Source organism: Haliotis rubra, unplaced genomic scaffold (genome assembly GCF_003918875.1).
Source record: "Haliotis rubra isolate DU_JTF1 unplaced genomic scaffold, ASM391887v1 Scf1033, whole genome shotgun sequence".
In the NCBI taxonomy this organism is placed as follows: Eukaryota; Metazoa; Mollusca; class Gastropoda; order Lepetellida; family Haliotidae; genus Haliotis; species Haliotis rubra.
In genome coordinates, this window is record NW_025764930.1 from 96,764 (window position 1) to 114,706 (window position 17,943).

The 17,943-nt window shown below is 38.8% G+C and overlaps 1 protein-coding gene across 2 annotated transcripts in view; it reads right to left on the minus strand.

Moving 5' to 3' along the window:
• Positions 1-14,687, minus strand: part of LOC124273255 — a 29,492-nt gene extending 14,805 nt beyond the window's left edge. Inside the window, exons 1-4 of one of the 2 annotated variants that reach the window (XM_046708470.1) lie at positions 14,452-14,687; positions 13,883-13,951; positions 9,293-9,382; positions 7,186-8,945 (exon numbers count right to left, since the gene is read on the minus strand). In XM_046708470.1, coding sequence (XP_046564426.1) covers positions 8,847-8,945; positions 9,293-9,382; positions 13,883-13,951; positions 14,452-14,631 — 438 coding nt within the window. In that variant the 5' untranslated portion in view covers positions 14,632-14,687 and the 3' untranslated portion in view covers positions 7,186-8,846. Of the gene's footprint in view, positions 1-7,185; positions 8,946-9,292; positions 9,383-13,882; positions 13,952-14,451 lie in introns of those variants that run through there. The other variant, XM_046708478.1, reaches the window with a different exon arrangement.
• Between the last annotated feature and the right edge of the window lie 3,256 nt (positions 14,688-17,943).

The following is a 17,943-nucleotide window of genomic DNA, read 5'->3' on the forward strand; positions in this document are numbered from 1 at the left end:
TGTTGCCGAAGTAGGTGTATAGGGAAGGTATAGCGAATGTGGAAGCTGGCTTTACATAGTAGGCATGACTGACTATAGTAATCGTCTTATTCAGCCAATTGGAGCACATGAATTACAATGAACATACACGAAAAGTTATCATAAGTACGTAATAACCATAACTTATACATAAGATAAATCATATTTTATATATCAAAATCAATGGTCGTTCCGCAGTTACTAATAAAACGGTTCACACAGTTAAATGTATTTTCTAGATACAACTGAAATGTCTCTGAATTTGATATGATGTTTTCTTACCAGTCCAATAACTCTATCAGGCATATTTTGCCCAGTCATGTCCAGGAGAAGATTCAGTGGTCGGTGTGCCTGTAAACAAACATTGTAACAATAAACACCAGTTATATAAAACCGTTGTTTTTCCAAGGTAGCTCATAGGTTGAACGTTCTTCCATTCCAACGTACACCCCCTGCATTGTAACAATTGGAAGGTTGATTCAAGTGGAAACAAAACAATATTCAACCCTCTTAGTAGCTGCATAAGTCGTATTATTCCATTCAGTTGTTGTTATTTATCACGAAAAAAGCTTTCATTGGGTTCGTCATTTAAACATGAATAGATAATTCAACTACTGAAATGGGAAAATTGTTAACCTGAATTGTGCATTAAAGTACAATCATAATCAATCATCCGCATCATTTCCGCAATGTTTGGCAAAAATGAATTTTAACGCTTACCGCTTCGTGCAGTCTGACTCCAATATAAGTGAGGGCGATGAGATACAATGTAGAGACATACAGAGTAGCTGCAGCAGTACCAATGTTGGCAATGGATTTCTCGTCGTTGATGATGCTGTATAGGCCGAAACATACAATGAGGAAGGAGCTGACGTAGCCAGCAGCGACGTGTCTGGACATGAGGGAACACACATGTTCCACCAAGTCTGTTAAGGATGCATGGTAACGTCGAATATCATCAATATCTTCTTCTTTGATGGACCCTTCAGAAGCCCTTGTCAGTCTCAGCGTGCAGTTATCATACTCATAAGTAAGAAGGAGGGAGATGGACAAGAACAGAAGCAATAAAGAATGGTGTAGCAGACAGGTACAGCCAGCAATTACCGTCGATAATACAAGTGAAGGCCAATACCAGTCATTGGATGCGTCACTCACAAAGCCAGTCATTAAGCCAGTTGCACCACAGTAACATACCGCGAGGACCAGAAGACATACACAGGCCCTCTTCACTCTCAGTCTCATTTCAGTGGCTGAAGCACATGAACTGTTAAATTTCAACTGTGTTTCGCGAAGACGTTCGTGGAATATACGAACCTTGCTGTGGATGTTGGTACTCAGAACCAAGTAGGTTAGACATAACAAAATTCCGGTCGTGTTTGTTAAGGAAAGACTTTTCTTTGTGAACGATTCAGCTTTTGAAAAGTGTGGTATCCTCTGGATAAAATACAGAATAATGAAAATGAAAACTAAACTTGAATATGTTCTTGAAACTACCGCCAAGACGTTGCACCGTTTGGCTGACTTCGACTGCTGATAGTCCCATGATAAGCCGGACAATGCGATCAGTCTCTGGATACTTGTAAGTGTGTCCTGTACATCATCTGTTTCACTGGATGAACCAACGGTATCTGGGGAAACCTTAAACATCTTGCACAGACTGGATACTGGATACAGTTAGACCATCTGATGGTTCGGTTTTCACTATTTGGAGTAATACTGTCGATACACCACTCAACACTGAATGTACGCTTCTTCCACTAACGGTATAAAATGGAAATAGGTGGGACGAGCCAATATGACAATCAACGTGACGGAGCACCACACAACACAAACCCTTTAATGGACATGTGATAAAATGCATGATCAGAAGTGATTAATCAATAAGGCAGAATTCTCGGTAAATATGTCATGTCGATTTCTAACATGAAAGTATATATTAAGTGCTGTTTAACCTGATGCTCTTGAACACCAGAGAGAGAGAGAGAGAGAGAGAGAGAGAGAGAGAGAGAGATAGAGAGAGAGAGAGAGAGAGAGAGAGAGAGAGAGAGAGAGAGAGAGAGAGAGAGAGTGAGAGAGAGAGAGTATTGGTATTAATGGGTACAACAAAGACTGGTTGGCTCGGTTAAAGTATAATGTGTCTGAGTGGGGTATTCATGCTTAACTGCGGTATGGTATCTCAGTGACTTAGCACTATAAAACCACTTTACGTCTGCAAGCACCCACACATACACACTTATGCACATCGTCGTATGAGAGAAATATTCTTGATTGTGACGTTAAACCCCTGTTCACCTAACCTCACATCTTTAATGATCAACGTTTGGCATACATACACTAAGTATCAAATGAAACTTATTTAACAGTCCCAAGGGATGAGTTTCTTGAAATGCCTCGAGAAGCTCTTTATTGCCCTTCACGGTATTGGTAAAACAGCTTTTACTGATAACTATGATCTTTCAATGGCCACATTGGCATTTACCTTTAGATTAGTTTAGTTTAAAAGCCAACATTGAATTTTCTGATAGATAGAGATTGAAACACTGGCTATTTCACGCTCAAGCGGTTTAAGTTGATGAATAAGTTCCTTCTGATAATTGTATAATTCCAAGTTACCTTTTTTCGGATATATATAAACGCTCTTGCTTTTCCAATCCCAGGTAAAAACACATCTCTTCCGACTCATTATTGTTATCAGATATAATGCCTGTTAATTGGTTTTGATATGAGTTGTTCCCATTCTCGAAATACCAATGGCTTCATCTTTCTTCAAAAGATAAACGTGCCATTTAGTTCGTGTGCTTAAAAGTGGGAAGTATGTTTGTTTTTTCTGTCAGTACAGAATAGCTTCATTCCCTGAGCATCATTTACGTCTAATTTTGGAGAGTTCTTCTTGGTTAATAAATAATGGCTTGCCAACTGGGTTGCATGGAGCTACATTGGTTAGAGACAAGAATTCTGTTTAAGAAATACAGTTCGACCTATCCCATGTATAGTGTAATAAAGTACACTTTTGCCAGAAACTAGTTTAGTTAAAGTACGGTGACTCTTGCGTCCGAGTGCTTCCACGCTTTAATAGCTCAGCGCAAAAGTGTACAGTGCTGTATTACACCATACCTGGGGTACGGCGAACTGTATTTCTTTTCTATGATGCCAAATTTAATACTTACCAACGATTGATCTAAAGCAGAAATCAAACAGAAAAAGTACAATGTCGGTGACCTAAATTAACAATTCTCGTTGAGGGCAAATTGACGTGCTATTCTTTTGACGTTGACCCTACGTTAACACGCACGTTATCAAGAATCCAAGACTTAGTGTTGAACAGTTTGAAGACGGTTTATATTTAGGTTAATTATCTTCTATTTATTATTTTTAATAATTCTGAGATTATCGTAAACCATGTGGAACAATATGAACGTCGTATTTCTATTACCAACGTAAGTTTAGAACAGTAAATCCAGATGAAGCTGACTAGTCACACGACGTTCCACGGATACATTGTTGGACTGTGGACACAGGCTTAGTTAGCTAACATGGCCGTGTCCCTATTTAATTGTGAATCGAGCTCAGATATTAATGTTCCGTAGAAAAAGTTAAACGTAATGTTTCCACCGGTGATGTTAGCCGAGAGACGTAACTGCAAACCAACAAACGGGGCGCTAATGGGTAGTTTACTGTAGGAGACTGTACGAGGCAATGATATCTGACATGCATCGTGACGTCGGTTATCAAGGCTACGTTTGATAACCATGGGCTAGGCAAGAAAGACGTTGTGACGGCCATACAGTGTAAAGTCATGCCATACAGTGTAAAGTATACTTTATCGCCTAGTAAAGTCCTGTCGGCAATTTTTATCTTTTAGCGTAGCATCTTAAAATCTATCTTAAAGATAGGTAGGTTGTTGTAGGTTGATCTATATGTAATGACCCTACCCTTAGGATAGTGTCCTTCGTGATGCGCTGATTCCGATCTGACGTTGAGACAACTTGTTGGCGAACAGTGTGAGCTGCAGCTGGGTGTACAGATCGAAAGAAAAACTTGATATAGACAAAAAATAACGTATACATGACATGTTGGATAACAACGTTAAATATGTGCATTCAGAAAGATGAGTATGAATGACTGAGCTGGATGTTCGGAAAGACTTCCGTCGCGCTGGTTAGTTATTATATACTGCATACATAACCGTATTGCACTGCAGGTTTGGATGCCTGAAACTTCAGTTTATATGTGAATGAATGTCAGTTTAAACGAGAAGGGATTCTAGCTGGCCTGAAATATACAGTTTACAAGTTAATTAGAAACACAACTGACAGAGTGTGTTGCCGAAGTATATATAGCGAATGTGGCCACCAGATGTACTTCGTAATCATGACTTACATATACCATAGTGATCGTTTTTATTCAGCCAGTTGGAACACAGGAAATATAATGAGGACACACCGAAATGTATCATAAGTACATATAACAATAACATAAATAATATTATATATACTTAATCAATGCTCGTTCCGCAGTTTCTAATAAAACACTTAAATGTATTTTAGGATAAAGATGAAGTGTCTCTTAATTTGATATAATAATTTCTCACCAGTCCAATAACTCTATCAGGCATATTTTCCCCAGTCATGTCCAGGAGAAGATTCAGAGGTCGGTGTGCCTGTAAACAAACATTGTAGTAATAACCACCTGTGATATAAGACCGTTGCTTTCCGAAGGTAGCTGATAGGTTGAATGTTTTTCTCTTCCAAACTACACAGTCTGCAGTTTAACACAATTCTAAGGCTAGCACAAACAATATTCACCCCCATTAGTAGCTACATAGGAAATCGTATGATTTCATTCAGTTGCACAATGTCTATAACGAAAACAAAAAGCTGTTATTGGTGTCGTCATTTAAATATGAATAGATAATTCAACTACTTAATTGGGAACATTGTTAACCTGAATTGTACATTAAACTACAATCATACTCAATGATACGAATAATTTCTGCATAGATCTGAAAATATTAATTTATTCGGCAAAAATGAAATTTAACACTTACCGCTTCGTGTAGTCTGACACCAATATAAGTGAGGGCGATGAGATGCAATGTAGAGATATACAGAGCAGCTGCAGCAATACCAATGTTTGCAATGGATTCATCGTCGTTGATGCTGCTGTACAGGCAGAAACACACAAATAGGAAGGAGCTGACGTAGCCAGCAGCGACGTGTCTGGACATGAGGGTACACACATGTTCCACTAGATCTGTTAAAGATGCATGGTACCCGCGAATGTCCTCAATATCTTCTTCTTTGACAGATCCTTTATTAGCCCTAGACAGTCTCAGTTTTCAATTATCATACTCATAAGTAAGAAGGAGGGAGATGGACAAAAACAGAAGCAATAACGAATGGTTCAGCAGACAGGTACAGCCACCAACTATCGACGATAATACAAGCAAAGGCCAATACCGGTCACTGGATGTGTCACCCATCGTGCTCAGGACTACGACACTGGACATCTTCCACAGACTGGATACTAAATGTACGTTGTGCCTCTTTGTAAGTTATGCCATCTGATGGTTCCGTTTACAGTGTTTGAAGTAACTGTCTCCATGTGTTACTCCAGTCACCATAGAACGCCGAATGCACATTAGGTCCACAAAACGTTAAAAAGGGATATTGGGAGTAAGCAAATATGTCAGTCACCATAATCAAACATCACGACAAACGGAACCAATTGTCTGAAGTTGCAATAAGCCGTTAATTGATAGTTGACAAATTAGACTGATTGATAAGTCAACACCTGAGGCATTATACCTAATGGGAATTATTGTCAGTTATTTCTTTTGAATGTTACATTGTAAAGTACTTTATATTGTAAATTACTCATTTTAGTTTGGTTCATTAAACTCTATTGCAGCATTTTGATCTCAGAAGCTTATCATTCCTTCTCAGTCTAAATATATTAAATAAATTATTCGATATGTGTATTAATATGCTTCACTTTGGTACTTAGCAGCATGATTATGCTCCTTTCAACCATATGCAAACACCACTTGGCGCATATGGTGTCGTTTTCAGCAAAACAATCAAGTTATTGACCGTCAGTGCCCGACCACGAGTCATGACAATACATCAAGTTTCAACAACGCACGAAACAGGTTCAAGCCAGCAACCCTTACAGCCGGTACCATACCTGGCAACAGATGTAGCTGCTCGAATAGACATCTATGCATGTACGGCATTTGTGAAAGACGCTCAGTCTCCCGGGCAATTTTCACGATGGAACATTGACGTCCACGTCTCAAGTGTAGACGGCAATACTTGTGATGGGAAGCACTTCCGTGGAGAAATGTCATCTTTCCTCTTTTAGCATGACACATGACCAGTGGCGTACACCTTGAGGACGAATGAGATTCAGTTTGATGTAGAAAATGATTTGTGATTCATACCTTGACAACAATCAATATGTGCAAGCTTTTCTGTAAATAACAAATCATACGTTCTGCCTTCCTTGCCAATTGCTATGCTTTTCAACCAAATGACCATTATTTATCAGTTCTGATTAATGGCATTTTAAAAAATCAACATGATCGCTGATATTACCTTGTATTCCTTTTTGCTTCACGTTAAATGGCAAAGCATGATGTGATGTATCTGATTTTGAGATGGCCCTTTTTGTCTGTCACTGGTAGTGACTTCATGCACATTTGCATGTCCAGGTGGCTGTTCCGATTAGTCGCCTAACGCCCTTGACAGTTCAGATGTTAAATGTGCCAAGGACACCTTCACAACTGGCCAACATGTCTGTGCCAAGGAGGTGAAGAATAATGATAACAACACACTGAGGACACAACGCACCTCTTCGTGGACGTGTGTCTTGTGAGAGGACAATGACTATTGTCACTATATCTACAGAACATGTGGCAGTCATCGAACATATTCCATTCAGTACCAGTCAAATTAAAAAAAATCAGTCTTCGGATTCCTGTCAATGTTCCCTGCACAACACCAGTACCATCTGTACATGTAGTGACATTATTTTTAAAAATCCTTTGACATTATCAACAGACTGGATTATAAATACATGTGATATTCTCTGTGCAAGTTGCATGTTATTATTCTATTCTCAACTCGAAGTCACCTGTATTCAGGGTGCATCATTTAATTCAGAAGACAGTCCAATACGACAAGACGTAAAACATACACAAACATAAAAACATAAACATAAAATATACACAGACCTACTAATGACAGTGCATGTTACTGGCTGAACAGTAAAACGTCCTTCGTAAAAAATATGTGATTGAGTGAGTGAGTGAGTGAGTTAAAATTTATAGTTACATCGGCAATATGTCAGCAATATCTTGACTAAAACAGGTAACACATTAACAAAAGGTAATATTACAGTATAAATATATATTTCGACAAAGGACAGTAAAACAACTAGAATATCAATATCTGAAATATTAAACTAGTCTTTAGTTTATATACCTATTTGGGACCATACAATAAGAAAACTGACTATAGACTGTCAACAACTAAAGGTAGAGCATCATTCTAGGGACCATGGGGTCTTACAGTACTTTTGCTGCCTGCATCGACCGAAGCTGGTTTTACATCATCCCTTATAATAATGTGGGAAAGTCCAAAATGAAATATCCTGTCACAAAGTGCAATGAAGTATACGATTGTATATAATGTACAATTTCAAATTCCACGGGCATAATATTAGACCGGTGGGCATGTTATAACCACCATCCTAATATAGATTAGTGGAACAAAATGTTCGCAGGACTTTTTTCTTGTTATAAGTAGCAACAATAAAGGTGACGGGTTAGGGAAGTATCGTCTTAAATGGATATTTTTGCAAAAGTGAAATCATGCCCGTCAATACAAACATGTAAGGATAGGGCATTAGGGAAAAAACTGTGCAACTATATAGAGCAATGATCCTCTCTAAAGTGCTCAATCATCAATGTCAGAGCCTGTAAAGGCAATTTAAAGTTATTACGGTGACCCGAGACTTTGCCTTGGAGTATTTAACACTTCTACGATTCATAGTTAAAATATGGAATCTGTTGTGCAGGACCTTCCATGAAACAACGTTATGTGGCGCACAACCTAATCTATACAGCACATATCTATATTACGTTCTATTCAATAAAGTCCAGCTTACGACTGTGAGGAACTCTACAAGATCTACAGGGTGGTTCTAACATTAACTAAATTAGAGAATCTGAAAGAAATCATCGTATTTATCAACAAGAATATTATGAATTAAGAAACACAGATGATACTTTCACATCTATATGCACAGATGGACCTAAGGATGGTGAGGCTTTTGCCAGCGCCACCGTCATTGGATCTTGGTCTCTGTCATTAAGATTATCAGATAACTGTTCCAGTGATCTCGGTACTGGCCAACATGACATCTTTTGTTGTTTGTCTAGTCATGTTCACATCGTTGGTAACACAGATAAACCAGCAATACACTCTGTGACACTACTTGTTATCTCATTCGGTGATTATAAATGAGAAATTGTATACATCCAACTCAATATCCTTGTAGAAAATATTTTAAATGCTGGTAAACCGTAGCCCATGTGTATATTGTATTGGTTTGGATAGGCACTCATTACAGCTTAGACACAAGCTTTAAATCTTTATCTGTGATAGTCCAGTTCTTTCCCTGTTCTTTGTCGACAGGTTTTATAGTCTAAAAGTATTATTAATATATACTTGTTTCAGTCACGATTCGGTTGAAAAACGGACGATGTTACAAGAAATGACAGTCTCTCACTGAATAACGAACGGCTCAAGTATTCGTCGGTCATACTATATTGCCGTTGCGTTTCCAGCCTGTCGACATCCACAACTTGATTCCGGTTTAAACTGGATCACAATGAAAACGTAGGTGAGGAGGGTACCGATGATCTGTTCAAACAATGAAGCAAAAGTTACTGATGTATTGTAGGGCTACAGACAAGCCTGTTTCAGCTATATGATGGGGTATTTAAACAGTGGAAAGTGGGCAAGACGTAACATTAACCGACACAGTGAATTTCGATCTCGGCATTTGGGAAATTACATGTATCAATCAAATCAGCGAGTCTGGCCGGTTCTTCACGAAAACAAACAATAGGAGGATAAATACGTAAATAAGAGAAACTATGTATAGATATAATATCATATATTTAGTGAACAAAAGAACTGTTTTATACTACAACCTGGAAAATACCATTGTGGATAAATGCGTGTTGAGTTAAATGCATTCAACATACCGTTAAGATAGTGTCCTTCGTGATGGTCATGAGTCCTGAGGCACTGATTCCGATCTGACGTTGAGACAACTTGTTCGTGAACAGAGTGACCTAGATGTCCAGATCGTAAGATATATATTCAACTGACAACAGGCAAGGTAAATATTTCACCACAATGTATCACATGTGCTTGTGGGGCAGGACTGAAGCATTTATATTCATATCATAATCATTTGTGTATAATTATTTTGACCCTTAGGGTGCACCATAAATTGATTTTAGATATGCACGTGATTCGATCAAAGGCGTGCATTTTAAACTACGTGCATTCCATAAAATTGAAAATCAGTTGATTTCGTTCTTAATATGCAAAGTTATTGGTATGCGCAATGCTGGCATGTCAATGAGACCTATTGCGTGAGATGTTGTTTATCATTCATCGACTACTGACCATTGGCCAGAAAACGTTAGCAAACTAATGACATTATGGACCGTCCACTACAAGTGACCTATGGAGGATGCCATACTTCTCAGAATCTCAGGATTTCACTGGTTCATTGCAAGTAGTGTGTTAAAACAGAATGACTGACACATATTCGTTGTGTCAATAAACCGGCTATGATAGAGCCAGAGCATCTATCTACCTTAATGGACCTATAATAATAATATGGACATTTGTAGAGCGCAGTATAGTAGTAACTCCACACCTCAAGGGCATGCTCTTTGCGCAACAGTAAATATGTACACTATATACAGGAAGAATTTTTATAAGATTTAGTTGTGCTTGAACAAGAATGTTTTGAGTCTTGATTTAAAGATGGAGATGGAAGGAGATGACTTGACATGGAGAGGTAGTGAGTTCCAGAGGGAAGCTGAGTGAACGCTGAAAGATCTGCCGCCAAAAGATTGCAACTTGTATTTTGGGACACTGAGAAGACCTTTGTCTTGAGATCTGAGAGGCCGCGCTGGAGTGTAGGGTGTTATAAGATCTTGCATGTAGGAGGGTGATGAACAGTTTAGTGCCGAATATACAAGAGACAGCGTTTTGAATTTTATTCTTTCGCGGGTGGGAAGCCAATGGAGTGACTTTAGTATGGGAGATATGTGGCATCTGGATTTGGTTCTAGTGACAAGTCTTGCTGCGCTGTTCTGGATCTTCTGAAGTCTGTCTAGTTGTTCAGAAGTGATGCCTGCACAAAGACTATTGCAATAGTCCAGCCTGGATAAAATGAGGGATCTTGCCAGAGTGGCATCAGCATCAGTTGTTAAGAGATGGCGGATGGCTCCAATGTTCCTGAGATGGAAGTGGCAGGAACGACACACATGAGTGACGTGTTGCTCCATGTTGAGCCCTGAATTTAGATACACACCAAGATTCTTTACCACAGGGGAAAACACTATGTTTGTATCTCCAATCCTGATGTTAGGAACCTGGCATTTCTGTATTCGGGAATTCGGAGCAATAAGGATAGCCTCGGTTTTATCCTCATTTACCCCAGCTTGTTTGATGTCATCCATGATTTGACATCTGACCTCCCTCCAAGTTTCAGTAAACTTTCAGAGAAAAGAAAATGTTATTTCTTAAAAGAACTAACACATAAACACCAACGAACACTGAACGGCTTTGGTGGTGATGGTGACGATGGTGACTGTGGTGGTGTGTGTTTGTGTGTGTGTGTGTGTGTGTGTGTGCGCGCGTGCGCGAGCGACCTGATGACCTACGATGTCAAAAAACGCCATACATGGAATTGACTCTGCCCTTTGTGGTTTGATTTATGTGTAGGATAAACTGTTTCCGTTTTTTTTAGGAGATTTAAAACCCTTTATCCCGAGGGTTACGGGTTTTAAATCTCATAAAAACCCGAGGGGAAATGTTTTATCTAGCTTATAAACCGAATATCGTTTAAAAAAATTTTTTTTTAGTGTTTCTGGTCAACGAAAAACATATGGCTTCGTTATATCACGTTGAGTGTCACTACCTGCCCACGTTATGCACGTGCAGAATGTGCATAAAACAGAATCACGCGGTGTTCTGTCACATTTTCGTTGGACAGCGGTGGTAGCAGTTAGTCAAAATGAGAGTCGAAGATGATGATATCTTCAGTACTCAATCTTCGTTTAACCCGCCGGACAGTGATGAAAAGGAGACAGAAGACAATGCTTTTATGTGTCGCTTTGGAAAGCCTCTTACTAGTGAAGAACTTTAAAAAAAATAAAGAAATGTGTGTCCCGAAATCAACAATGATTGGGGTTTAGGAGTTTTTAAAGATGGCAAGAGGAGCGAAGCATGAGGTCTGTTGCAGATAATCTTGTGATGCCGTCTCCATGTTTGTTTGAAAACATTCTAGAAATGAGTCCACAGAATATCAACATCGCCTTACAATATTTTGTCTTTGAAGCAAGAAAAACAGATGGCACAAACTATCCCTCAAATTCTCTCTATGAGTTGTTTTCAGCATTGCAGTCAAGTTTACAAGGAAAAGGTCGAAATTCAAACATTTTTGAGGATGATGAATTTAAAGCAGCCAGAAATAGTTTAGATGCAAGCATGAGGGGCCTTTCTAAATGTGGTTTGGGAGCTGCAAGTAGGAAGAAAACGGACGTCATTTCGACAGAGGAGGAGGAGGAGTGTTTGTGGGAGCAAGACAGTCTTGGAGAGGACAATCCAACACAACTTTTGGATACAGCACTCTATCTTACATGTAGGTTTTAGAATGATTTCAGTATGGCAGTTAACATTTTGAGGTGAATGATTAACCATCGAACAGTCTACATGTTATTCACTGCTTTATGTAGGAATGCCAGAAAAATGCACAAAATCTTTTGGTGTCTATATTTTTTAGTTTGGCGATCATTCATTATCCTAGCTAGTATGCAGGTGATCCGTATCTAAAAAGTAAGTTTATGTTCTAGTTGTTTCAGGCCTTCATTTTGCTCTGAGGGGAGGCAAGGAACACCGAAATTTAAGATTGTGGAACAAACCCCAAATCACTGGCCCACATCTTGATGCGCGAGGACATCGTTATTTGCTGTATAAAGAGGATAGCAGTAAAACGAATCAAGGCGGCATCAACTACCGAAAAACTACACTGAAGGAAGTACGGGCATATGAAAACGGAAACAAAGATAGATGTTTCTTCGGGCTGTTTCAGAAGTACAAGTCTCTGTGGTAGGTAATCTTGATTCTTCAAAACCCTTGCATGCTGACATTTATGATAATTGAAATATAGGTTGAGACTAATTTTGAATATGCCATGTTCCAGCACTGCCGGAAAGGACACGGACATCTTTTCCTTTAAACCAGTCACTAAACCAACTTCTGGCAATTGGTTCACGAAATGTCCAGTGGGGTACAACGCCCTACAGGGCACTATCAAGCGATTGTGTGAAGCAGGTGGGGTAAGAGGCAAAACAAATCACACCCTGCGAGCTACGGCGGCCATGCGACTATTCCAGGCTAACGTGGAAGAGGAACTCATCTGCAATGTAACAGGTCCGTTACTCAGATTTGTAAGTCCTATAGAGGACCATATGATCCTTTAGCAACAATTTGATACAAAAAATTGGTCCTCTTATTCACATTGTCGTCTATTTGTAGTCAAATATTTGTGTCAATTGCAATCGATTTTTCTCTTTGGAAATAGTGTCAGCTATAAACTCTGGCTATGTATGAGTATGGCAAAATAATTTATTCCTAACAACTTGTGGAGGATAAAAAAATTTAATAGTCATTTTACATGCTTAGAACATACAAAACCCCAGAGAGAAACGTAAACCTCGTAAAGTTGTTCTTAAAAGTATACCCATTGCTTACAGTCACTGAAGGAAGGCCTTACGGACCTATAAGCATTCCTCTGACGAGCAGCAAGAGGTTGTGTCTACTTTCTTTACAAAACGGACACGCACAACGTCCAACACCACGCCCACTGACCCTGTTGAAGCTCAGGCGGAATCCGAAGTTGGCTCCGAGGACATAAATGCTCCCAATGTTCATACAATGTCCATTCCTGCCAAACACGTTACCTCCAGCTTTCACTAAATATATTCTGAAATTCTGTTTTGGTGTCCTTCCAAGAAGAAAGTATACTGTACAAGTCATGAGGTGATATCTCCGGGATTCTATATAAATTCCAAGGGATTACATCTAATACTCCGGGGATTTCCATAAAAATAAAAGAAACATAAAAAAACTTATAGAGAAATAATCTTGTGCCAAGACAATAGGATGACGTCACATGAGGTTTATAAGTTGGGGAAACATTATTGACACGAGTCAGTCAGCATGGATCAGATATCAGTAGAAATGTTTCCGACTGTATCTGCCAATGTTGTATTCTGAAAATCATTCATATATGAGGGGGAGATTACAGCGAAGTGAGAAAGTGTGTTGCAGAGGTATTTAGTAAGTGTAGAATCCTTATATATTGAAGTCAGTGAAGGTGGGCTTGGAATATTTCCTACGTTCATTTTGATATAATTGCACTAAACATTGACCTATTCAGCCAGACGCAGGAATTTTGATCAACAAACATGCATGTATAATTAAAAGAACATATACAAATAACTCAAGAAGAGTTGTCACTCAGCAAACAGTTACAATTGTTTTCTTACCAGTCCAATTACTCTATCTGGCATATTTCTCCCAGCCAAATCATGCAGAATAGTCAGAGGTTGATGTGCCTGTATACAAACATTGCAGTTATTTACTTCAAAATAAATGATGAAAAACCTCAGTTTTTACTAAGACATAATAAATGATAGAAGAAAAAAGTTTTTAATGAGAACTTAAACTGTCAAAAAAATGTTCTAACACCTGGAATTATCACTATTTCAAGATGGTTCGGTTCTCTTGTCATGTCCCAAACATCTGATTTAAATTAATGGACGAATGGTAGAGACGGCAAAATTTAATAATGTCACTCATATGTCATAACAATTAGCATTATTATCAAATTCATTTGGATTGAAATATTGTGAAATCATGAAAACGGTTGACATGGGTTCGTCCTAGAAAGAAGAAAGCATTAGAAAAAGTCCAATGAAAGCTTTATGAATCATGTCCAACCATAGAATCTATTTGTGATGATATGGGCATTCAGTACATTTAGTTTGTAGAATGCATCATTTTTCTGTATTATGTATGTCATTGTTCACCTTTACAACAATATTCTAACACTTACCGCTTCATGGAGTCTGACACCAGTATAGGTGAGAGCGATGAGATGAGTAATGGACGAGCCCACAGCAAATGAGGTGACGGCCAGGGTCGTAAAAGACTTGTCATCGTTGATGATGTTGTACAGACAGAAACACACAGCGAGGAAGGAGCTGACGTAGCCAGCAGCCACGTGTCTGGACATGAGGGAACACACATGTTCCACAAGGTCTGTTAAGGATGCATGGTAGCCTCGAATGTCCTCAATCTCCTCTTCTTTCATGGACCCTTCAGAGGCCCTGACCAATCTCAGTGTGCAATTATCATACTCATAAGTAAGAAGAAGGGAGATAGACAAAAACAGAAGCAATAACGAATGGTTTAGCAAAACCATGCAACCACTTGCTATCGAAGACAAAACGAGTGACGGCCAAAAGAAATAAGTGGATGTATCACCTAACATGTTTGTGAATAATCCGGTGGCCACACCAATGAATGCTGCGAAGATCGTAATGCATACACATGTCCACTTCACCCTCTGCCTCAGTCTCTTTGCTGGAACACAACTGTTAAACTTCAACCGTACTTCCTGAAGACGTTTGTAGAATAGGTGAACCTTGCTGTGGATGTTGGTACTGAGAGCCCAATAGGTTAAAGTTAACAGCGCCACAATGTGGTTTACAATGGTAAGACTTGCGTCGATGAAAGATTTAGCGGCGATATACGACGGAATCATCTGGATACAGTTGAGAATGTAAATTATGCACACCACTAATGAATATATTCGGGAAGCTACCGTCCAACCGTTGCAGCATTTTCCTAACTTCGGTTGCTGATAATCCCATGATGATCCGGACAATGCTATCAGTCTCTGGATACATGTCAGTGTGTCCTGTACGTCATCTGTTTCACTAGATGAACCAACGGCATTGTTCACAACCTTAAACATCTTCCACAGACTGGATGACAAATGTGTGATGAATACTCAGACTGCACCTTCCGCTCGTGCTATTCTCAACGCAATGTGACCAGTATTAGAAGTAATAGTTTGTGTGACGATGCATTAGTTAACTCTGAACACAATTCAATATCACAAACGTTCTAAAATGCTCTCAAGCGCTGAGGCGAATCCAGTGTGAGTAAATATAACAGTATGCGTCTGACTGTAATTACAATCACATTACAAGCCTAAAGAGTTAAAAGCTTTCAATGGAAGTGGAAATGCAAAGCTATCTGAAACAATTTGCCAATCAAGCTATGGCACATTATTCCATGAAGTCAAATATGTTTGCGGTTGTACTGATGGGTTCTTAATGCATTAACTGATAAGGTCTGTTGTAATTTCAAGCAAATATTGTCGCATTTGAAAACTACAGTTTGTCATCTCGGCCTGTGCAAATGTAAATATGAAAGCATTTTCAAAGCATGAAAACAACCTTTGAGTTTGATGTTATGGAATTCTGTTCCTCAAAAATATCTAGGACCTGTATGTCAAATTGGAGAGTGTAGAATGCCATTACGATGAATTATAGGGTGAATTCGTTAACGAGGAAATACATGGCATTGACTATCATGAATAACATCATTTATATCTATCTGCAATAGTGTTTGTTGATACTTAATCTCTTAAGGTAAGGCCAAATTGTAACTGACCATAGTTCATCCGATATAATGGGTGTTGTTATGAGGCAGTGTACTTGTGCAACAGTGTTTCAATTGCTTTACATCGTACTGTAGGATTCAGTAAGTGGCAGTGGTTGGCTATACTTAGACTTCTAGAGACTTTCAACGTCTTCTGACTCACAGAATATTCGAATGATCTGGAAAGGGCTAAAAAGACCTCATTTCAGAAGACCTGTTTGTAAAAGGAGTTAACTCTTGCCTCTCATCTCACATTGCATCATTAGTAACAAGTAACGAGAGGACCAGCATTTTGTGTTGTGATCGCACCCTCTCCAGCTGCAAGTTGGATTACTGTTGCTGAGAGGTGGATTGTATTGCATCATTGTCTTTATGGCTATATAGTCCCTGCTCTTGTATTTTACTGACTCTGAACATAGTTACTGCCATACAATACATAGCTGAATTTATTTGCATTGATTTGGGCATTTAGTCAATGTTAGAATACAATAGTTAATTACATCATATTTCTTTCTTCTTTTGTTTCCTGTCACAGAGTCCAATTTAAGTCAAATCAATTATACAATTGTATAGAATGTACATTTTGTAACCCATTGGTGTGGGGTGTGTGGTCCTGTGCGTGGAGCTCAGCTCACAAATCAGTTGAAGTTTAGCAACTTTGGGGACGGAGAGTACTTGGACTGGTGACCGTGTTTGGCAGCTGGACTCCTGAGAGTTTCTAGGAGTTCAGTCCTGTCCCACAGCGAATCTCTTGTGATACATGTGGTCTCACCTTAGGCAAGTGAGTTTGTTCAAAATTACCTCTGTTCGCCCAGCAGAAAATGGGTACCCGGTGGAATAAGTCATGTGACTATTAACCTTCTTGAGCCTCATAGGCAGCTTGGGAAATCCGGGTAAATAATGTGCTGTGCTTTGATTGTTACCGATATGAGCATTTACCTAGTGAATGGAGATTAGCGCACTATAAATGTCCTTATTATCACATAAGACTGTACAGCATCATTATATCATTAAGATGGAATCAACCAAACATTGTATGACAGGGTAGGACACATTGTAATTGTAATTGATGATTGTATCAGGGTTTCATAGTCTTATGTGAAAAGTCTAAAATGAAGCATGTATATTTTGTTTCTGTTCAAGTGTTCTTTGTAAATGAAACCAGTGAAATATGGATTTGTATGCAATGGACATTTGAATAAACCTTGAAAATATATTAACAATAACATGTATCAAAAGATTCCTTTTGGAAAGTCTTGAAAGAATAACTTGCAAATCGTCTTATCTTCTTACAAAAAGAATGGTTACATATGCACAACATTCGTGAATATATCTTGAAAGTTACCGTCGAACCGTTGCACCATTTTGCTGATTTCGTCCCATAAATACCGGAACAATGCTATCAGCATTTGAATGCTTGTCAATGTTTTCCTCTACGGCATCTGTATATGGAATGTTTGAAAACAACTGACATCTTCATCAGACTGGGTTTTGTATTCTCCGTTCAGGAAGCATGTTATTGTTCTATTCTGAAATACATTTCACCTGAAATTGGCTTAAAAGTCTACATGATGCATCAGTTAATTCAAGACGTAAAACATGGAATACACACATATATTTATTTGCATGTCGTTGCCAATTGCTGGATAAACACTTTAAAAGCCTTTAATGGAAAACATAATATTGAAAGTAATCTGAATTGATCTATCGATCAAGTTGTGGCACATATGTGTTCCCCTCCAGCTAAAGTTTGTTATGCAATTGAACAAACGGGTTCTTAATGCAGTAGCGGATACGGTTTGTTTAAATATCAAGGAATAATTTGAATTTACAGGAAAGCAGCCATAAGGAAAGTGTTGTCAGCGTCATGTCGAAC